Source organism: Benincasa hispida, chromosome 7 (genome assembly GCF_027475165.1).
Source record: "Benincasa hispida cultivar pf3 chromosome 7, pf3_genome.v1.1, whole genome shotgun sequence".
NCBI lineage: Eukaryota > Viridiplantae > Streptophyta > Magnoliopsida > Cucurbitales > Cucurbitaceae > Benincasa > Benincasa hispida.
Genome location: NC_143484.1, coordinates 19,793,654 through 19,817,885, shown reverse-complemented (window position 1 = coordinate 19,817,885; position 24,232 = coordinate 19,793,654). Strand labels below are relative to the sequence as shown.

Here is a 24,232-nt window from a genome sequence, read left to right as displayed (position 1 = left end):
GTTCACAAGTACTTTAACATAAGAGATGTGTGAGGTTAGTTTATGCTTCTCTTTTCTTGTTTGAATTTCTTGATCTTAAGGATATTTTGTAATTATTTTTTGTGTTGGGTTTTGATTTTAGAGAGTTGAAGTTGCTAATATGAATGCTGGAGAGAAGAATGCCACAGTCACTGCCATTTTTAAGATCCATATGCATTGCAATGGTTGTGCTGAGAAAGTGAAACAAGCAGTGAAGCATTTGGATGGTCAATTTTTGTTTCTTTCTAATATGGTAATTTTAGTTATTGGTTTGGTCAAATATTATCTTGAATCAACTCCGATGATTTGCAGGTGTGAGTGATGTGAAAGTGGATCTTTCATCCAACAGACTCATCCTTACCGGAAAAGTAGATCCTACTGTAATCAAAACCAAATTGGAGCACAAGACTAAGAAGAAAATTGAAATCGTCTCTTCTCAGCCTATCGAAGATGCCAACGGCCTGAACAAACCCGGCGAAAAGACTGAGAAGAAGACCGATGAGAATATGGCCAACAAGGTAATGGTCATATGTCATTTTTAATTGGGCTATAGCTTAGATCTGTGAATTAACCGTTAATTTTCTTTTCAATTCGTTTTTGGAAGATTGGATTATATTTCAAAGGTTGCATTCAAAAGATTAGGAAGAAACTCATCAAATTTAAAGATGAAGAAATTCATGTCTCATTCAAAAAATCAAAATCAATTGAAATCAATTTTACGGGAGTCAATGAGATTTCAATAGATGCTCAGAAGAATTTGATTACAGCAAAACACAACATAGAAGGAAAAGAACATGTCGGCTACCTCAATGGCAAGTTCAAGAGATCCGTCGAAGTAGTTCCTCTCAAGATAGGAGAAACCGCCTCTACTGGAGGTGACAAGAAAGAAAAAGAAACTGGAGAAGGCGATGGTGGTGACAAAGCTTCTACCTCATATCAGCCTTCGACATTCTACTACGAGGTCCCGATTAATTTTCACGGGGTTTAGATGTGTAGCGACGAGTATCTAAATTCTTGTCCCATCATGTGGCTAAAAAAATATATCCATGAAAATTCTTCATATAAAAAGAAGAATAAGAAGAATTAGGTAGTTTTTCCTTTTTTTTTTTTTTTATTTGTTGTTAATTCTGTGATCTATCGACCAACTAGTGTGGTCAAAGGTAGTCTATCTATCTTACTATGTTAAAAGATGGCTAAGAGGGAGAATCAGTTTTAGAATATTCTACCCCTTTGCCAAATCTTGAATTTATAATGTCATTGTTCTACCATCTTAAATTCATCTTATTAGGTTGTTTATGTTAATATTTGGAGGAAAAAAACACCTTTCAATAAGTCTCTTTTTTAAAAAAAAAAAAAAAATTGAATTATATATATAAAATAAAATAAATATTCACGACTTATTATCTTTTCACATTCTCATGTCCGTACATAACTTATAAGTATTTAAGAGATAAAAGATGTTAGAATATGAAAATTTTACCTCTTTATCATCATTATTAAATTTCTCAAATTTATGAGCTTATATTTAATGATGAGATTTTAAAAAGTTTTTGTAACTTATATTAACTTTTTTTTCCAAACATTTGAATATTCACTTCTACATAGGTTTTTTTCTTCTTTTTATTTACTCTTTCTTTATAATTTCTATTAGATTGTTTAATTTAACCTTCATCTTTAGCCTTACTCTTACGTTACAATGTTTTGTTAATGAAATTTGTAATGTTAGGGAAGACTCAAAGATGTTCATGTAAGGGAGAAAAAATATATATATTTGTCAATTTTGTAAAATTAAGCACAATAATGTTTTGATTTTATTTTTTTATTTTTTTATTTGTAATACATGGGGTTTAACCCTAAACCCTAAACCATAAAATCTTATCTTATTATCTTCCTATCTAAAAGATATTTTAGCTAGAGAATCATATTTTTTTACTATTTTTTCCAAATGATAATTTCAAAATTTTCTATATGCCACTTACTTAATTTTTATTATTTATTAAATATAAAATTAAAAATAATTCCCACATCCCACAAATAATAAAGGAACATTACAGGAGCATGAATTTGTAAATGGTTAAAAATATTAAAGGTGGTGGTTACATAATGGTGTGATTGTGTGTGTATATTTTTGGGTTGTTTATTTTCTATATACAATTACAATTATTTAACTTAGTTAGACCTCCATATCTTCCAAATATTAATTAGATCTCTTTATCTTTCAAATATTTATTTAATTGTAATAATTATAACATAATAGTTCATATATATAAATTTTATTATAAAATATTATTGTTCATCTTTTCAAATATTCCATAACCAAAAAGTAAATGGTTAATTCTAGGATACCATCTTGCATTATTTGTAAATATTTATATAATTAAAGATGCAATTGCAAACCAGATATTATTATTATTTTGTGTGTCAAATTGAAAATAGATTGTTTTAAGGTACATGCAATCCTTTTTATTTTTTATTTTTAATTTGACCATTTACTTTTATTTTATAGTTTAGATGGTTGTATTTCATTTTTTTTACTTGATAACGATATGTTTCTTATTTTTAATTTTTAATATATCCATTTTCTTTTTAAAAAGATGTTATTGCATTGCAACTTTTTTTCCTTTAAATATTCTTCTAATTTTTCTGTGAATACATAAAGAATTATTATCTTCTTTTGATTATATTTTAAATATATATATTAGCCAGACTATTTTGCCTCCTATCGTCCTTACTGGTATCTCCGACTCACACTTTATTTTTCTCTCCTTTTATTTTTCCTCTCTTTGTGCTCTTTGATGACTTGGTGTGTAGGTTGAAGTGGGGCGTCCCTCCTTTTATAGGCATCCAAAAGCCCTCCAAGATCCACATCTCCTCCTCCATGTGTTACTCTTAAAGATTGCCAACCTCCAGCCCCTTCCAACTCCTGCTTGAGGTGTCTACAAACAAAAGGTTTGATCAATGCAAATGTTGGGTGTCTTTCTTCTACATTGGCAATGCATGAGACTGATTTTTGCATGTCTCCTCAAGCCTCCACCTCAAATCCTTAAGGTTGAAGAATTCTTCTCAACAAGCCACATGTTAGGATGACGTCTTCCATATGAGCTCAGTCTTCTTATGCGTTCATTCCTTTCAATATGCATTCACTAGGGTGATTCTCAATGCATACAACTAGCCTCGCATGTTAACGCATAGTGTACTCAAGAACGCATAGTAGGTCCTCGACGCATAGTATGACTCCAACACATAGCAACCATTGGTTTCCCTTGATTTCCAACATAGGACCATCGCAACCCTTAACTATCGCAAGAGCCAACACCATGCGTCCCTCCTAGCCTATCGCATGGCCTATGTCCAATGCATTCCTCGTGAAAGCCATGACCAACCTCCAATGCATCGCAAGTCACACGGCTCCAACACGTAGGCTTAGCATCAACACATGGCTCACTCATCATCAACGCATCACTCGAATGGGTCGCATGGCACGGCGCTTGACATTGCTTGCATGGGCGCTTAGCCACATCGACGTACACTCGCTCGACCGCATCGACGCATAGGCACTGGCATCGACACATACGCGCTTGGCTGTATGAGCACTCGGCAGCATTCGGAAGTGCTCAACGCATGGGCGCTCGGCAGCGCTTGGCCCGCTCGACGCATGGCTGGGCGCTTGGCAGCGTTTGGCCTGCTCGACGCATGGCTGGGCGTTTGGCAGCTCTTGGCTCATTCGACGCATAGCTAGGCATTTGGCCGAGGCGCTCAACGCATGGCTCCCCTCCATCCCTGCGTTGCCCCACGTCCTGGCTTACCCTCCCCCTCCCCCTCCCCCATGCACCCTCGCATGCCCTTTTTCAACCGCCTGCCACCCTTCAACGCATCCTTTGCCTAATACGTTGGTCTAACCTCCAAGGCATGCGTTACTCTCACTACACTTCTCCCTTTGCCCAAGACCTTATGGCCAACGAATAAACATACCTAAACACTTAGTCAATTTTGTAGTAGGGTTTCACCTAACCACATCTTCACCACTTAGGGTTTATTTCCAAAGTATTCTATTCTTTTTCATCACTTAGGGTCATCCTAATCTTACCCTAGGATTTAATCCTTTAATTAACTCCTCTTTATTTTATTCTATTAATCGAAAATAGGCCTACGCAAAACATACGCCTCCACCCACACCACCCAAAGTGACCCCGACTTAATTAAGATAAGCCAGAGCAGCTACATAATAGAAACCTGGTTCCAAGAGGCCACATGCTTCACACCCAACCCCCCTCTCCCAACGATAAGTACACCTCATCCCACGCCACCTGTGCACCACCCCAACTCACCACACTACCTTTCCATAAATAACTACGTAACAGACGATCAAGCTCATGAGTTACACATGCAGGCAACATGAAGATGCTACACCAAAAAACACGAAAGGACTGTAAAACAGACCTAACAAGTTGCAACCTCCCAGCAAAGGAGAGGGACCTCGCTGCCCAGCTTCTAATACGAGCTGTAACCCTCTGTATGATAGGTGCACAATCCACAACCCTCAACCAACCTGCCAATAAAGGTAAACCTAGACACCTAATAGGCAGCGAAACAAGAGAGACACCCATATATGCAGTTAGTTCCTCCGCCTCACACCGGCAACAAACATGGAACTCTTCCCAACATTTGCAACTAACCCAGATAGCTCTGCAAACTTTGTCAATACTTGCCTACAAATTCCAAAGAATCTCTCTCAGCTGTACAGAAAATCATAAAATCTTCTACAAAAACCAAATGAGTTAGGCCCAAACGCTCACACCGATCATGGAACCTAAACTACACAGAAAGTTTATTCAACAACCTAGACAAGACCTCCATCACTATCACAAACAAAAAAGGAGACAACGGATCCCTCTGCCTCAACCCCTTCCTATCAGGAAAAAACCCTTCGAGGGAACCATTAATCATCACAGAGAACTTACGTGAAGTAATACAAGCTCTCACCCAATTAACAAACTGAAGGGGCATACCTATAACCAACAACACACTAAATAGAAAATCCCAATTCACTGAATCGTTAGCCTTTTGAAGGTCTACCTTTAGCACACAACACGACTTCCCTATACCCTCATTGTAGTTCCCCACGAGCTCCTGACACAATAAAATGTTATCGAAAATCGACCTACCAGGAACAAATGTAGGCTGATTACTACTGATGAAATTAGGCAACCACAACCACTTATACATAACATTACAACATGAAATAGTACGAAACTCCTCCATATGTTCAGCTCCCTACCTCTTAGGGATGAGAGTAATAGCAGTAGAATTAACTTCACCAGGTAGGTAACATGTCTAAAAAAAATTCAGCACAGCGTCACAAAAATCATCTCCAACCACACTTCAAGCAGCTATATAAAAATCCACCGAAAACCCATCAGGCCCAGGAGCCTTCCTAGACTTCATCGAGAATAAAGCCTTTTGAATCTCCTCCCGACTCACTCGACGACCAAGTGCCTCCACCCTCTCCTTGACCCAGCTAAACTGCACAATATCCCCAATTTGGGCAGTAAGATCCCTCTACCCCACATGCTGAGGCCCTAAGCAACCCGGAAGAATTCTACCGCCACCCCTGCCACTCTATCATGCACCGTCTGGCGAGTCCCCCCAGCATCCATGACCGTAAACAAGCCACTGCAGCTGCGACGAGAACAGACACAGCGATGGAAAAAAGCTGTGTTCATATCACCTAACTCCAACCACCTGACTTTAGCCTTCTGTCGGAGCGACGCCTCCTCCAATCTAGCCACTGACCAAAACACCTCAGTGGCCCGAGCTGCCTCCGCACACACCGACTTTGAATTAGGATTCCTTTCTACCGCAGCTTGAGCAGCCTCCATAACCTGCCTAGCCGCCTGGACCTCATCAGCTAACACAAAGATACGCCTACCATACGAAGCACGAAAAACCCGTTTCACTACCTTCAAATTTCGCACAAAACTAACCATAGGAGACACATCCTCAGACCTTATCTACACGTACTTGATAGTATCAAGAAAACCCTCTGCCTCGGCCCAATGAGAAAAATAACGAAACGTAGTAGGTAGACTACTCCTCATCTCCCCTATAGAAACTAAAAGAGGGCTATGATCAGAAATCTCTCACTGACCAACTCTAACCTCCGAATACGGAAAAGCTACCTTCCACGCCTCATTGGACAAGCATCGATCCAAACGACGCAAAATATCATTCCCCTGAAATTTACTAGTCCAAGTAAACCAGTTACCTGTCACACCCAACTCAACCAGATCTGCCTCCAATAACACGCCATCAAATTCCTCCATATCCCTCAAGCTAGGGAAACCACCAAAATCCTCCGAGCTACTACGAATAACATTAAAATCCCCCAAAACAACTCTAGGAAGCTTCCATGAGGCACACACATCAATCAACTGAGACCACAAGTTCCTCCTCTCACTCATGTGATTAGAGGCATATACAGCACCAGTATGTACCCTAACACTAGATACAATATCCACTAAGGTTCCATAAATGAATTGATCCCCACTGACATCAATAGAAAAATCATAGACACTCTTCCGCCACATCATTCAGATCCTCCCAACTCCCTGCACACTATAGCTACTCACATAACTCCAAGCATTACCAAACCTACCCATCACTATACCAAAATTCTCATGACGAACCCTCGTCTCAAGCAAACAATAGAAAATAACAAATGAGGAAGCTAGAAAGTCTACCACCACCCTACACTTGAAAGGGTCATTCAACCCTCTAACATTCCAGGAACACCAAATCATGAATCTTGCAAGAGATCACACTTACCACTTCCCACTAGGCCTTTGCCCAAACTCCAGTACATCCTATCCATAACAAACAACAGATCAGGATCTGCCTGCACTAGTGCCAATGCCAAGGAGTCTCCCCCCTTATCACACAAAATATCAAACTAATTACGATCATCAACATGCTTTACAAACCCCGTTATTCTAGGGGACCCATAAACTTCTGCTCTTTAAGGGCGACGTACCCGGTGACCCACTACCACCGCTATGCCCTACACCTCCTCTATCACGCCTACGTCGACTAACCATAGTAAACTCTTCAACCCTCCCCACGCACTTAATCTCATCCACTAGGCCAGCTCCCCTCGCACCCATACCCAAGTCCTGCCCCTTCCTCAAACTCTCAATTCCCCCATTCTTCTCTAAACACCCCTCATTGACTGCCACAATACACAATTCCTGACCCTTTTCCATACCCTATTGCTCACACACCGCCCCAGTATGCCCAAAAGAACCACAACAAGAACACTTGGAGACCACTGTCGTAATAAGATGGGCTTGCCATCCAAGTCCATGGACCATTCTCCAACACACAATCCCGTGAATCTACCTTCCGAAATTTAAAGATAATCAAACCGTTATCCAACAAGGTAATAGTTGGCATGTCTACACGTCTCCAAATTCTCTGAATAAGACGACAAATAATAGAATACGGGAGTTTGGCATCCACAAACTGACCAACCAGATATTTCTCCCACATACAGACACCCTCATCAATAATCTCCTCACAAGGTTCAACAATAACTTTATCATTTTCAACCAAAGGAGGAATGAACTCCAAATTATAATTAGTGATTTCATGAGAGCTATGAATAAATTATAACTGGAAGCTAACCATTTTTCAAAGACAAAAGTAACAGAAAAATAAAAGAAAAAAAAGTCTCTTTATTATGATATTAATTATATTGAGGCCATTTTATGATTTTGTATTTCATTATATAATCATTTTGTAAAGTTAATTTTCTCAAATAAATAAAAATATTATTTTACGTTTAAATATGTTGCCTAATCTCTCTCTTCAAGCTTAAAGTCCATTAGAATTTTACCTTATGTTTTCAAATATTTTAATTTATATATGTTTCTTTTTTAATCCCCTATTTCTTCTTTCTCCTCTTTGATTACAATTAAATGACACATTTATGATAGTAATAAGTAATAATAAAAAGAATACTAAAAAGGTTATTGGATGTTATGAATATTATAATAATGAGAATATCAATGTGATCACTACTCATTTAACCTACAAAAATCATACCCTGATCAGATATGATACTCAAATCTATATAAATTGACAACAAAATGAAAATGGAATATTGAACCAAAAAAAAAAAAAAAAAGAAACAAAATTATGACGAGAAAGAAAGTGAAACTTGCTTACATTGCAAATGCCTCTGCAAGAAAGGCAACATACAAGAAGAGGAAGAGAGGGCTTATGAAGAAAGTTAGTGAATTGAGCACTCTTTGTGGAATCGAGGCATGTGCAATCATCTTTAGTCCCTATGAATCTGAGCCTGAGGTCTGGCCTTCTCCGACTGGAGTCCAACGCGTTCTCTCCCGATTCAAGAAGATGCCTAAGATGGAACAGAGCAAGAATATGGTAAATAGTTTGGATACATTTACGAAGGGTTGTTGTTACATTATTATTGCAACGTAACTTCTAAAAGAAATAGGGGTATCTTTTGAAACAGGTGAATCATGAGAAGTTTCTACGACAAAAGATTGCAAAGGCAAATGACCAGTTGAAGAAGATGAGAAAGGACAACCGAAAGAAAGAGGTCATGCGACTCATGTTTCAAAGCCTAACCGCTGAAAAAGAGTTGCATGACCTCAACGTACTTGATTTGAATGACCTCGTTTGGCTCATTGATCAGAGTCTTGAAGACATTGCTACACGCATTGACTCTCTTAAAAAACGTTCGATGCAGCTTCAGCCTCGATCTCAACCTCAGTCTTTGTGTCAAGCATCGGAGAACCCGTCGGAAACAGTGGCGTGGATGATGGAGCTTGTGAGCCCTCAGGATCAAATGGGGCTTTTTGGGGATGATATGTTTTTGCCTTCTGGGGATCAAACTTATAACTATAGTAATGCAATGTTCTCCAATGCCTTTTTCCCTTAGATTTCACTTCTCCATTTTTCTTTTTTAATTTCTGAAATTTTCTTTTTCTATTCTCATCATCATAAATATAAATTTCCTTCAGTTTTCCTCTTCTTTTTCCATGTCATTTTTGTTTCAACTTGTCCAAACAAATTTTCATTTTTTTCTCTGGTTTCCTACAAGCTAATATTAATCTTTATAAAAATCGAATATTGTTTCCTTTTAAACATTGTATGCATATAAAGAATCTTTATAAATATAGTATGTGACATATAGGAAGGGTTTTGGTGAGAATAATTTAATTTCTATGATTTTTATCTTTATGATTGGGATAAGATGTAAAGTATCAAAAGAAGATATATATATATATATATATATATAATCAAATTAACCTTTCGAAAACCACCAAAATCATGTAAAACAATATATTTAAAAATCATAGGTTGAAATCACATGCAATTGTCCAATTACAATTTATCACGCAAGAACTTCTTCATATATATATATATATATATATATATATATATATATAAAGTTATTCCCACGATATGATTAGGATTGGTTGTAAACAAATAGGTGCATCTAAGTCTTTATTCTTTTCGTATAAATTTAATTATGTGTAGAAATCTAAACCATACTACAAGTTAGTGCATTATTAGCCTCTAAAAAGTAAAACCGACGTACGTATTAGAACAAAATAAGACATCAAGAAAAAGAGGAATAGACAAAAATTTTGTTCTATTTTATATGATATATTACAGCTAGGATGAGACACATTTGATTAGAAAAATAATTTGTACTTCATACAGCAAATAAGATATTTATCTTTTTTATATGATATATTGTAAGATGAAACACATTTTATAAAATAAAAATAAAAATGTGTACTTCATACGTACATCATATATTTTACGATCAAAAGAATATTTTTGGTCTCTGAAGTTTCATAGAAGTAATGATTTATATTTTGAACATTAGTTTACTTCAATTGATCCACTTATATTTATCGTATAGCTATATACTTATATTTGTATAGATATTAATTTTGTTTTTAAATTACAAAGATTGAATTAAAAGCTAATACTTGATTTTGATTTCATTTTTGGTACTAAACGTGTTTATAAAAAAAAAATGTAGTATTGAACCATTATAAATCTCAAAAGTATATTTAACAGTAAATTGTTACAAATTAAAGATTAAATTGTTAATGAAAAAAATTGTTTAACCTATATTTTATCTATTTTAGTGGCAAATTGATTGGTAACTGATAATTAGTGTTAGCATTTAGTGGCAATATTTCCAGAGTAATTGAGACATTATTGCATTTACATTCTCACAGTTTTCCAGGTAATTTGTTCTTACCGTTTTAATTAGTTTAAATCATTTAGTGTATTTCCATGTTTTAATTTTATTTTTTCCTTTGATTGGATTGATGTTGATTTAACAATATTTATATATCCTTGATGATAGGTTTACATTTTATGAATCCAACATATTTAGGACCTGATAGACAATTCAAATTTTGTTTTATATTTTATGTTTTTAGATTCACTAAATTCAGCGAATATGTGTTTTGTTGAGATTCTGTTTCCAAAAATTGTTTTCAGGTTCGATCAAAATGGTGCAAATTCTGAAAATAACTTTTTTATGTTTTCAGTGGATATAGATTTTGAATTCAATATTTTAAAATGCATAATTATATTTAAAAAAATAACACAATTATACTATTTCATGGTATAAACTCAATTATATTTGTTGAATTTAAAATATGTATTATATTATATGATATTACGAAATAATAATTATACAAAAACTTTAACATAAAGCAAGTTTATAAATTAATTAATAATGGTTTATATTCAATCTAGTATTTAGTGAGTAACAAAATATATTTTGAATCATATTTTAAAAATTTATTTAAATTGGAATTTGATTTATAAATTTACTATCAAACACATATCTGATAACATGAAATACAATTTTCATTGAATCCATTGTTTACAAATTTCTATTTTTAGATTGCATACCAAACAACCCTTATATATTCTCATTCCCGTTTTCTTCTTATAGTAATGTAATCCAAAAATATTGTTTTATTTTATCTCTTAAACATTCGGAGGGCATTTAGTAGTAGCAAAATGAAACATTTACAATTAATCTATGACTTGCTTCGTTTATTTTTTTTAATTATTATTTATTAATAACATATACAAAATATTGTAACATTTAATTTTTTAAATTATTATTTATTAATAACATATATAAAATATTGTAACATTATGAACAAGTTCTATTGTGTGTTAGACAATCATTATTTTATTATAGATGGTCACCTAGATAGTTGAATTAAGATTCCCTCTCACATATCGAAGCGAACATAGCTCAACTGGCATGCAAGAGTATTATTGGCTACAGGGTTTGTAGTTTGAATCCCTCTACCCCTATTATACTAAAAAAGAAAAAATAGATTCACCGTCAAATTTCTAAAATATTTGACATATATAATACTACATAGAACTGAGATATTTTTTCTTTTAGAATAGGTGATATTATTATATAACAATAAGGGGATCCCACAGCCCGAGATCAAGGCATCAAAGCATCAAAGCACAAGTAAGGACAGGGTAACAAAACAAAAAACAAAGCCTACAAGATAAGATCAGAACAAAACCAACACAAAAAAAAAAAAAATCGCAGACCACTAGAAAGAAAGCCAAAGAAAAGAAACCAAAATCCCACAAACAAGGGACAACAGCAAAACAAAGAACAACGGAAAGTACAACAAGAAAACATCCGTAAACATATTATATAAGACCAAGAAGATCAACTCGCCAGGAATAAGCACGAGCATGAACCGTAGAGACCATAAGGTGAACCAGAGCTGACACCGACCTCGGTCTACTTCCATGCAGTCGCCGATTACGTTCTTGCTAGATGTAGTATATGGAAGCACACCAGAATACACGGAATAACTTACTATGCACCCCCTTACATGACCCCACTCGACACAACCAACTTAACTTCACATCCCAACCCGCCACCCGATGCGATGACCCCAACTAATGCAACACACCAGACCACACCTCTCTCCTAAACCCAAACTTAAAAAATAAATGATCTCGCGACTCCACACATCCCCACACAGAAGGCACCCCCTTCTGACAACACACCCCAACTCCTCAACCAACCCCACGTACCCAACCTGTCCCTCACAGCTAACCATGTCCAGAAGGAGTGAAAACTTAGATATTTTTTAGGATTATAAAACCCAGATTGAAAAGACAGATTATTTTTTCATTAAAGATGTCTTCAGCTAATAAAGTTGATTAACATCAACTCAAATATAATGAAAACAGTAGTAAGAGGTAATTCTTTAAAGTTAGAATTCATTACTCTAAATTTTTGATAAGTTTTCAGGAAGTAAGACCAAAGTTGAAGTTCAATAATGTAGGTCTATCACAATTTTATGATCAAATCCTAATGAAAACTACATGAACATTATGTACTAAGATTAGTTGATAGAAAGTGAGAGGTTACATCTAAACTCTAAACATATCAAGTACAATTTTGTGAAATTTTGATGTAAAAAGAAGAAACAAGACCTTTGACATGTTCAGATTAATAATGAGTTATACAACATTACAAAACTCCAGTTAAGATGTGCAAAAGGAAGTTTTGTATTTTAAGAAATTTTAAGAATAAATAAATTAAAATATTTAAAATATGAAGGTCGTTTTTTCCTCCATGGAGTTGTTTATATTTTTCATCTTGAAAATTCTTAATTGAAAGATCTATTAAAATCATATATCAATAAACTCGAAAAGTAACTTCGAGTAACAACACAAAAAAATAAAACAATAATTGGAGAAGGTTTGATTATTCATAATCTTTTTAAAAATCTTATGATTTAGGATCTTAAGGATAAGAGAACAACATTCAATTTCACATATCAAATTTCGAGAAAAAATTTACAAAAATTGTCCATATAATGAAAAGAAGAAAGAGTAAGGAAGAACCATAAATTGTGTTCCATGCATATAAGAAATTTTGTTTCCGATGAGATTTTCCTTTAATCAAGAAATTGAGATATATACTTCTTATGAAATTTTTTATTATTTTTTTTTCTTTTTTCTTCCAAAAAGCAACCATCAAAGAACTACCCCATAATTAAGTACTATTTTATGTTATTATGTCACTTTCATACCAATTATATTTCACAGTTATTCTATCTAATTATATCATTGTGTATTCTAATTTGATTCATCGACTCTTTTTATATCTTTATTTACGGTATTATTTATATATATTTATTTATGGTATTTAAATGTTAAAAGCCCTTGAAATTTTATAGTTTAGAATAAATAAATTAAAATATGAACGTAATTTTATGTTTTGAAATAAACATTTTAGTCTAATAATAGTTTTTAGTTTTGTTATTTTTTTTTTAGTTTTCTTTTCAAAAATTCATATCTTAATGGCATACTAAAAAAAAGATTGATCAAAGTCAAGTATCGAAAAACTAAATAAGTAAATACAACTAACAATTAAAAAATCTTAAAAACATGAGAAGATTTAGTTGTCATAATTTTCTTAAAAAATGATTTGATATATTGGATTCTAATATAATAGGAAAACAACATTAAATTTTGTTTACAAAGAGATTTTTCTTTATTCGATGTAAAAATTATTAAATCTTTATATACTTTTTTTTTTTTTTAAATAGAGGTGTATAATTCTTATGAATTATATACTTTTATCATCTACGTTTACATATTTATTTATGGTAAATTAACTTGAAACAATAAATATATAGTTTAAGCACTATTTTTTTAAAATTTTTTTATTTCAGGTTAAACATTTACTAATTAAATTGAATGAATGTTCAATCAAATTTAAATTATAACTTAAAACTTTATGTCATAAAAAATATGCATACATCTTCCAACTAGTTTATTTAAGTCTTTGCAAATTTTTATTTCTATAATGCCTTGTTCTTAAGCAACTATTTTAAAATTAAAGTTGAAGACCAAAACAATGATTTTAGGTTCTTTCTCTCTCTTTTTTATGTTTGTTTGAATTATTTTTTAGAGAAATAGTAGTAGAATTTTTACTTTGGTTAATTTAGCGAGTGTTGAGAGACGACGAATCCACGATATAATTAAAAGGATATTGTCCTTTTAGAAACTATTTAGGAAAATATTGTTGTTTTCAAACTATTTGTAAAAATATTATTGTTTTTTAAAAAAAAAAAAAAAATAAGTCGAGGGTTGAAAATTCGACCTAGATAGGTCGAATTTTGAACCCTCGACCTTCCTTTCACTTGTACGTCGAACTTTAAACCCTCGACCTTGCCCTTCCTAATATTATTATTGAGTCTGTTTAATTATCATTCCGGAGACCTTTCTCTATCAAAATATCATATTTCTAAATTTTCATAAGGTCCCCCTGGAATTCCTTCCAAAACTTGTTGAATAATTTTTACGGATTCTGTCATCTCAGCAAGTCTGACTAAATAACGAGCTAATGAATCTCCTTCTTTTTACCACTGAACTTCCCAATCAAATTCGAGAGCGAGATTATGAGAGAGAGCCAGATTGAGAGAGCCAGATTTTGCGAGAGCCAGATTTTGAGCAAGAGCGAGGACGTGGGTGTGAGTGTGAGCGAGGGCGAGGGCGTGGGCATGAGCGTGAGCGAGGGCGTGGGCATGAGCGTGAACGAGAGCGAGAGCGAGGGCGTGAGCGTGATCGTGAGCGAGGGTGTGGGCGAGAGTGTGAGCAAGAGCGAGATCGAGATAGAGAGATTTTGAGCGAGAGCGAGAATACCGTACAAATTTCTTTTTTTTTTTCCTTTTTAATTATTACACATTCCACCTTCTTCTTTCAATCCTTTCTTCTTTTTTTTTTTTAATTTTTCATTTTATAAAAACCATTTCTAAAAATATTTTATTATTTTATTTAAACTCTAAAAAGAATAAATTTAAAAAAATAATAACTCATAAAAATAAAAAAATGTAAATTAAATATCTCATTTATATAAAAATAATTACAAAAATCAATGTGTCCCACAAGGCGGACGTCATCAATTTCAAGGTGGTTGTCGTTGTCGACTTCGAACTTGAGGTTGCTCGGGTTCTTCTTGATATTGCTCCGGTACCTCTGCAGGCGCTTCATAATATGAATATTCATTATGCTCTCCACGACCCCGACCATGTCCATGCACGTATGAAGACGAAGGACCAGCCTCTGAGTCATAATGTCCTAAACCAAATGTTGGCATCATCATCATCGGACAAACATAATTTGTTTGACTCTGCGTTTGCATCATAGGGGACAACTCTTCCACATTATGTGCAACCTCATCAAACTCATCCTCTTCCCCAACAGGTCCTCTACGTCTTGGAGCAGGTGGAGGAACAATAGGTATATCGTACATATAATGAATTTCCTCCATATATCTTTGGTTGTCACTACATATAGCAAGAAGTTAGTTCGGATCATTCGCAACCTCACGGTGCCTACTGTTATTCGATCTCTGTGAATTATAAAACAACTAGACAATATTTAAAATAAATTTAAATTAAAAAAATTAGATAATATTCATTCATTTACCAGATGACCCACAGCTGTTCCCGGACGAGTGATGTAGCGCCTTATGATATTATTATACCAATGAATATATTCTGAAGTGACATCTGTGTCAAACTGTTCAAGAGAAACCCCCACTGCAATAAACCTTGCACGATATAGTACCATCGTACTACCAAATGTGCAACTTTTGCGGACCAATCTCTAGTCCTTAGGTCAATATCATGCAGTACGGGTTCAGTATTATAAGGCGATGGGACATCCTACTGAAAACCAAATTGTCTCATCACCCTGTCAGGAAGATGCCACTCACCAATGTGAAAACATATGAGAGGACTCATCATCCGCCATATGTTTTGATCATTCGTACAAAAATAGGTAAAGTATGCACAATAATTTTGTACGGCTCCCAAATAACTTGAAACAAAAAATATTATATTAGAGAATATTAAAGACAAATACAATAAAAATGTGAATAAAATAATCAATTAGGTTTAGTGTAATGTACCTGTTCAGGTTGAAGTAGATCAAACATGTATCTATACTGGTTGACTACATGTGTGGCTGTCCTAGTCACAGAAAATTTATCTCTCCACCTAAATTTTTAAATTGATAATTTAAAATTTAAATTAACTAGATTAGTGATATAAAAATTAAATTGAATTAAAACAACATACTGAGAACCGTAGGCTCGTCCAACTAACTAAGTGTCATTAACATGATGTAGCTGTAGAGCCATTATTGGAAATCGCTCCCAAACCCATAGTTGCAAAAGTATGAGAGGCCCAACTATCTCTCGAACCTCAAGTCTTGTTGCTTTGCATAGTTGTCTATACAACCATGCCAAGCATGCTCCACCACACGAATATCGTCCCGTATCATGGAGGTTAGCTAACAGTGGCAGGAACATCAAGTGAACAAAATGACTTGATTTATCTGAAAACAGACTTCCACCCATCATTTGTAGTATATATGCTCGCGCATATCTTATGAAGGTTTCCTCGTTTGCATCATCTGTGAGCTCACGAAATTATGTTCCTAACCATTTGAAGAATGTTATCTGAGCAAGAGCATTTATAGGCAACATTCGAGCTCCTTTGAGGATTCCATTTATGCACTGATAGATTTGTCATCATCCACCCATATCTGAATCCTCCATGAGTCCATTGCTCTAAACTAATATTGTCAAAAAAACTTAGACAACTCCGATTTATTCCTTTGATATCTTCAATTGCTTTGTTGAACTTTTGAATTTGAAACTGACACCCGGCACGATAAACATAATTTTCAATGAATTAAATTTATACTTTTTATTGAAGTTGTTGACGATATGTCGTAAGCAGAAACGATGGTGACATTTCGGTCCCGTCCAACCATTTGCTGGGTTGTTCACTGCTGCAATTATACCAGCATGTGGATCTAAAATTAAACACACCTCTTCGTGTGTTACAATTTCTCTTAGGTGTTTCATACTTACTGATCTCAAACAAGCCATCATACCGAGCGGTACTGTTCATGTAACAAGTGGCAAGCATTCGATTTTCCATGCTCGCATTTTATGGCTGTTTGCTCACATTTTAACATGAACTACGAAGATTTTATTGAGGACTACTACAAATTGTCAACGTATGCTGAATGTTACTCTCCTCAATTTCAACCTATACCGCATGAAGTTTACTGGATCACGCACCCGAATATGCCCGTCTTACATCCTGATCCATCGTTATTAAGAAACATGGTAGACCGAAAAGTTCACGTTATCACAACGAGATGGATTGGACAGAACCAGTCACTCGACAGTGATGTGGATTTTGTAACAAGTTAGGAGATAATCAAAGGAAGTGTCCTTCGTTACTAAGACAGGCTCTAGATACTAAGACGGGCTCCAGATTGTATTCAATTTTTTTTTGTAATCAATATAATAATCTAATATATTCAATTTGTTGTCTAATGATTATTCAATTATAGTATAATAATCTAATATATTCAATTTGTTGTCTAATTATTATTCAATTATAGTATAATAATCTAATTTATTCAAATATAGTCTAACGATTATTCAATTATAGTATGATTATTAGCTCTTTTTTTCTCTTTTTTATATATATTTCTATGGAAAGTTCAAATAAAGTAAAGACTCTCGCTCTCTCCTAAGATCTCGCTCTCTCCTAAGATCTTGCTCTCTCACTCTCGCTCTCTCCTAAGATCTCACTCTCGCTCTCTCCTAAGATCTCGTGATCTCGCTCTCGCTCTCTCCTAAGATCTCGCGATCTCGCTCTTGCTCTCGCTCTCGCTCTCTCCTAAGATCTCGCTCTCGCTCTCTCCTAAGATCTTGCTCTCGCTCCCTCCTAAGATTTCACTCTCGCTCCCTCTCTCTCTCTCAATATCTCGCTCTCTCTGTTATTGTTGTTATTTTTCCGTTAATGATTACTAGCTTTCATTTCTTCTAGAATAATCATAAACACTTTTTTTTTATTATGGATCTACTTCCAAAAACTCAATGCATAATCTTAGCATTCAATGTGTATTCCTGAATAATCTCATTTTTCAATTATTCAACCATTTTATTTTACCAAATTCAATGTTAGTCAGATTAGTCAATATAAACTAAATCTCGTTCTCTCCAACATTCTCGCTTTGAATCTCGCTCTCTCCTAAAATCTCGCTTTGAATCTCGCTCTCTCTTAAAATGTCGTTCAACATCTCACTCTCTCCTACTATCTCGTTTTGAATCTCGTTCTCTCCTTAATCTGCTTCAGCCCACTTATCTCCTTAATCGCTTTGAAGTTTCGACATGTGTGTAACCTTTGACAACCTAATATACAAAATTTTGTTCGTAGACAAAGCTAATTCGGAATTTTCTTTCATTCCAAGGCATAACTTGTATCCATGTGTTTCATATTCGCCTGGAGTTCGCTCCCAGAAATATAGCTATCTCCACCCCTTCACATCAATCCCACAAGCCTCCGTCTAATTCGAAATGATAAAAAATGCATAGGTTGTTAGAAGCAGCTCGAGTACACAGATACATATAATATACCATCTTATTACTTTATTTCCTCTATGAGGGAAAAAGAAAAGTAATAAACCTGCAATCTTGAGGGTAGATGTGTGTCGAAACTTCAACCTTCGACAACCTAAGCGAGATTCGCGAGATTTCCCTTGGGTTGAAGTTTCGGCCTATGTATTGTTTCCAAGTTTTTCTTTGTTCGTCGAGTTCTCAACGTTTGACCTCCACATTAGTCGAGTTCTCAACGTTCGACCTCTAACCTCGAACTCCCAAAACAACAATATTTCTCTAATAAGTTTCAAAACAACAATATTTCTCTAATAAGTTTTGAAAACAACAATATTAATATTAAAGGTCCATCTATGTTTACATATTTATTTATGGTAAATTAACTTGAAACAATAAATATATAGTTTAAGCACTATTTTTTTTTAATTTTTTCATTTCAGGTTAAACATTTACTAATTAAATTGAATGAATGTTCAATCAAATTTAAATTATATCTTAAAACTTTATGTCATAAAAAATATGCATACGTCTTCCAATCAGTTTATTTAAGTCTTCGCAAATTTTTGTTTCTATAATGCCTTGTTCTTAAGCAACTATTTTAAAATTAAAGTTGAAGACCAAAACAACAATTTTAGGTTCTTTCTCTCTCTTTTTTATGTTTGTTTGAATTATTTTTTAGAGAAATAGTAGTAGAATTTTTACTTTTTTTAATTTAGCGAGTGTTGAGAGACGACGGATCCACGATATAATTAACGGTTTACTGATTGTTGATGTAAGAAATTAGTTGTTGTTTTGTTCACGTTCTTAGATGAAAATTTTTCTATTATTAGATTAGTAGTTTTTGAAAAAATTTAAGAATTTTTCATGTTCATGTTCTAAATCTAAGGATTTTATTTCCGAATGTTGAGGAGATTGGGGAGAGGAGGGTCAATTTGAAAAAAATTGGGGAGGGAGATATGGAGAAATATTAGTATTAGGAAAAAATTGACTTCCTAATTTTAATGTCATCTCAATTTTAAAGGTCATTTCTTCAAATCGTACCGTGATTCATATTTTATATTTATTTTTCTTTTAATTTAATTTTTTATTTTTTTTTGTATTTTTTTAAGAAAATCGTAAATTTATGACTATAACAAGGTAAGTTAAAATTCTTTGTTAACCTCTCTTGAATTAATAAATGGAATAGAATAAACTATTATATTTTGAAAATAAGAAAATTCATTTAAAAATAATGATGATAAAAATAGGCTTTTTTTTTTTTCATTACCATAATAAGATAATTTGAAATTTTATTGGGCTTGCTAGGTATGCCACGTGGGTTAATTGGGCTCCTCGGCCTTGGTCTCCCGAGACCATGGGAAAGGTTGGCCTAAAGGCCGTAAACTCCTTTATCTTGACCCAACATGTCTGGTCTTAGCCATGGTATATGGGGATGGGTGATCTTAGTGTCAAACCCATCTCTTCTATGTCTACTATTTCGGTTTTGACTCACTTAAATGACGAGAAAATTGTTCCTTTCCACTTCAATAATGCTATATGTTTTTCTTTTACTAACTTGCTGCCTATCACCAAGTCTTTTAGATTATTTTCTAAAGTTATGACTCGATGATTTAAGATGTATAGTAGGTGGTCCTAGAGGTCTTGTGTTCAAACCTCAAATAAATCATTTAATATTATTTCATAATTATAGGTCAATAAGCGATTTAAAAGTCACTACTCATTGTCACCATAACCCTCATCAAAGGTGAAATACAAGGAATGGAACATTATAAATATTTGGTATTTAGCATTTGAATTTTATGAGATTTTAGTTAATTATTAGTCATTTGTTGTATATAAATTTATATATTTTTAATTATAAAGAAAAACGTAAGTTATAACCCGATAACCCAACCCAATCCAGCTCGAATTTTAAGGGTTGGGTTGGGTTGGGTTGGAGATTTTACTTAGGCATTTTGGGTTGTCAACCCAATTATCCTGAATTTTTGGATTGGTCCAAAAAGCATCCTCAACCCAGCCCAATCCATGTACACCCTAAATATTTGTGTCTTTTAGAGTGATCCTTTTTATTATTTTCTTAAAGGAAGAACAATTGGTCTACGATAGAGAAAAAGGCGTGTGACCTTCTCTATGAGGCTGTGTTGGTTTGCTTTTGGTGTATGTTTGAACGGTTACATTCATGCGTTTTGATTTTGATTTAGTTAATAAGCTAATTTATGGATTCCTACTTAGAGGAGTCTAGATTCAAATGTAGAGAGGGAATTTCACTTTTAGGGGATCCTAAACAAAATTGTTCGAATAGTATTTTAAACAAGAGATAAAAAGAGTGATATTGCATTAAGAGAAGGGTTCTCAAGTTTAGGGGAGCCTAAACGCATGCTTATTGCATCAAGAGAGGGCATCTTCAATTTAGGGGAAGCTTTAACCTTTCATTAGAAGTAAGCTCTTGAGAGTCACAAGTGGTTGAATTCTATGAAATAAGTATTTTATTGAAATAAATTAACACATATTACAAAAGTTCTTTTCATTGAGCACACTGCTCAACAGACAGAGGTGTGGTTACATCGAACTGGATTACCAATTTTGTGTTTACTTTTTATGTCATTTTTTACAGTTTGATTTTAGGTCTCATATACCGTTTGTAACATTGCGGCTAACTTGTGTAGTCATTCATTAAATTCATCTAAATTTCAATTTCTATTGGGTTATCTTGAAGTTTAATGATTCACACTTTTATTCTTATTTTTCATTAAATATTAAATTTTACTTAATATTAATGTCATTAATTAATCTTTTAAAAAAATTAAATTAATTATAACTAAATTAGTTTTCATCAAGTTTTTATCATAATTAAAATTAAGTAAAAATTTTATATCATACTTATTATAAATTTATTGATTAATAGTTAAACATAGTGATGAAATGAAAACTAGATTCAAAATTTTTTTAAAATCTAAAGGCCAAGTGGAAATTAAAATTAAAGTTAAAAGAGGTAAAATGTAAACCAACAAATGTTATTTTTCAATTTCTTTTCTTTTGCAATTTTATTGGTCATTATTACTTTACTTTATAAAGAGAGAGAGTTAAAACATATTATATTTGTGGTCCCTAATGTTAGTAAGTTGATTTATCTTTTACTGGATCCACAAAGTCATTGACACCCCATACCTTAAAGTAGAAATAGTTTTAGAGGTTTAGGAAATCGTTTTGATTTCTAAATTATATTTATATAATTAGTTGACTATTATGAAACTAGAGTAGTTGATGAATTGGGAAATTTTGGACTTGTTAGGAACACTATATGTGTTATGTTTTGAGAGAAGTATAGATTCAAGGGTTTTTTTTTTTTTTTTTTTTTTTTTTTGTGTGTGAGAATATCTTTTATATACAAGAGGTATGGGTTTAGAATTAGTTCGTTGTTGTAGTTATTATCGTTGTTGTCGTTGTCATCTTCGTGTCGTCGTTGTTGATGATGCTTTATTTTAAAAAGTAAACTTAAATCCTTAAGCTTGTTGATTTTCTTTGATGATCAACCTTTTCTGTTTGATGATCCTCTTGGATGGTTGGCTTTTAGACTTGATGGTCTTTTTGGAGGACCTGCCTTTGAACTTGATGATCTTGTAAATCGTTTTGGAATGACATTTATATGTTCTAAGGGTTAATGATGATCGAAACATTGTTATCTGTGTCATGTGTTGATAATAGTTTCATGAATGAGTTCTATGTGTTATGACATTGTTAAATGTCTTTTGATTTAAAGGACACTCACTAGGCTGTAGCTCATGTTTGGAAAGAGGAGCGTTTAATTGCAAACGGTGTCAATGAGCAATGTGAGAAGGCAGGAAATTATCCAAACTTGGTTGAAACATGAGTGGAGGTTTGTTCTTACTTTGCCATTGTTGAAAAGATTATGCACCATTATTCTTTAACTTCTCTAGTGTGATACTTGATTTTTTTATTTCTATGATCATTTAAAGTGGTTTGGGAGTATACTTATGATTCGTTGTTACATTATTTCTATTTTAACTTCTAATTCAATAGGAGTTTCGTTTATTATTTATTTAGGATATTATGTTTCTTAGAGTTTTATATTTTTATTTTACTCCTAATTGTTTTAGTATATATTCATAAGGAGATTAAGTTCTTGAGTTTTTAACAAAAAAAAAAAAAAAAAAAAATCACTCTTGTTTATCTTATTGCTAAATTTATTTGGTTTCCCGAGTTTCAATTTAGGAATCTATGTTTGGGCATGAAAGTCATATTAGTTTTTGTTTTAACTTCCTTAAAAGCTTAATGTAAATAACATTTATTAGAATCTACTCATCATGGAGTTGTGAAAAATAACACCATCATACTTATGTAAGTTGGTGAAATTTTAAAGTAAAGTTTGTTCATTATGCTACCATTTTCAATGATAATATTTTGTTTGAATATGTTGTTTCCATATCTGTTTGAAAAAATAGATACAAGTGTGTTTATGACTTGAGAGAGAAAAGCCTATATAGAAAGGAAAATCAAAGAGAGAAAGATTGATTGTTTCCAAATTGATAGATTGTTTCATTAGTCAATTTGCAATGTCTTGAGAATCGAGACATTAATGCTTAATTTTACTTGATAAAATTCTGGTTCTCGAGCCTTGAAATTCATTTTCACTTTCAGAAATCGTACGAGGGGTTCGTTCAAATGTGGTTTCTTCTCTTGTGAAGAAGTTGTGGTCGATGAAATCTAGCACCAAAATTGGTATGTATCTTTGTTGATTCATGTTTTGTTGTTAGTTTCTTACAAAATCGACCAGCCAATTATAGAACCAAACACTAGATACAAAGTCAAGTCTTCTTATTAATGCTTATGATTTCAGTTCAAATCATGCTGATTGGGTATCCGAAGCTTAGTTTTGGAGTTGTCAGATGATTTGAGGATCACTGGATTTGCCTTGTCGTTTGGACGAATGGTTGAAAGGCATTGGATTTCATTGGATAGGTGATTCACTTTGGAAAATCCACGACCAACTTGACGGGGCAATCAAAGACCATCAATACTAGTTCTAATATTTTTTCTAGATTTGGTTTATGGTAGTGTTTGAACACTACTCTTTGTAATCATCATTCATCAAATTTCATATGGTGGAGAAGAACATGATTTTCTTTGTTATTAAATTGGTGGGAATTTAGTTTTCTTCGTTGTTGACATAAAATTGTGAATATATATTATTTGTTTATCTGGTTGACAAGATCGGAAACGTCGTTTATTTGGTTGTTGAATATTGTTTTCTTATATATATCAATGTGATAGTTGGACCTCGAAATAGGAGCAATTATATAATTCAACAATTGTTGAATTAGTACCATGCATCAAAATGAAAATATGATTAAAATATGATATTTTCATTCCTATATTTTAAATTCTATTTTATTTTAGTCTATATACTATTAATTGTATAAATTTAGTTTATGTATTCTTCTAATAAATTTTAATTAGTCCCTGTACTTTTATTAGACGGGATTTTCAAAAATAAAAAAATAAGATTTTTTTTTGTGCAAATAGAAAATTTTAATTATAGTCATGATAAACATTCTTATTAATGTCCATTACTAAAGAAATTGGATTACGTGACGTTTTTCCAATATCAAGTAAAGGGTATACTTGATGCTTATAAAAGCGTCGAGTATT

General features: G+C 33.3%; 2 protein-coding genes and 1 pseudogene across 2 annotated transcripts; 1 reads left to right on the top strand and 2 right to left on the bottom strand.

The window, feature by feature from the left end:
* Positions 1–4,274: 4,274 nt before the first annotated feature.
* LOC150035005 (uncharacterized) lies at positions 4,275–7,277 on the bottom strand. The gene is made up of 9 exons (XM_090315202.1): positions 7,049–7,277; positions 6,177–6,535; positions 5,607–5,978; positions 5,425–5,541; positions 5,297–5,352; positions 5,124–5,179; positions 4,889–5,027; positions 4,654–4,727; positions 4,275–4,567 (listed from the first exon to the last, which is right to left on the bottom strand). Exons 1-9 carry the CDS (start codon positions 7,275–7,277, stop codon positions 4,275–4,277), a joined length of 1,695 nt encoding a protein of 564 aa, XP_090171328.1.
* A 911-nt stretch (positions 7,278–8,188) lies between these two features.
* LOC150035004 (agamous-like MADS-box protein AGL80) lies at positions 8,189–9,058 on the top strand. The gene is made up of 2 exons (XM_090315795.1): positions 8,189–8,460; positions 8,552–9,058. The coding sequence occupies exons 1-2, from the start codon at positions 8,212–8,214 to the stop codon at positions 8,978–8,980; spliced, it is 678 nt and encodes a 225-aa protein (XP_090171921.1). The 5' UTR covers positions 8,189–8,211; the 3' UTR covers positions 8,981–9,058.
* Positions 9,059–15,010: 5,952 nt separating this feature from the next.
* Positions 15,011–15,711, bottom strand: LOC150035003 (uncharacterized; annotated as a pseudogene).
* Between the last annotated feature and the right edge of the window lie 8,521 nt (positions 15,712–24,232).

Excerpts from the sequence above, each read along its gene's own strand:
- LOC150035005 (XM_090315202.1), bottom strand. The coding sequence starts at position 7,277 with ATGGAAAAGGGTCAGGAATTGTGTATTGTGGCAGTCAATGAGGGGTGT. Across the intron at positions 5,979-6,176 it reads TAGCTTTTCCGTATTCGGAG|GTAGTGAAACGGGTTTTTCG; the intron begins GTTAGAGTTGGT and ends CGAAATTTGAAG. Across the intron at positions 5,542-5,606 it reads TGGCGGTAGAATTCTTCCGG|TTTAGCTGGGTCAAGGAGAG; the intron begins GTTGCTTAGGGC and ends GATATTGTGCAG.
- LOC150035004 (XM_090315795.1), top strand. The coding sequence starts at position 8,212 with ATGACGAGAAAGAAAGTGAAACTTGCTTACATTGCAAATGCCTCTGCA. Across the intron at positions 8,461-8,551 it reads TGGAACAGAGCAAGAATATG|GTGAATCATGAGAAGTTTCT; the intron begins GTAAATAGTTTG and ends CTTTTGAAACAG.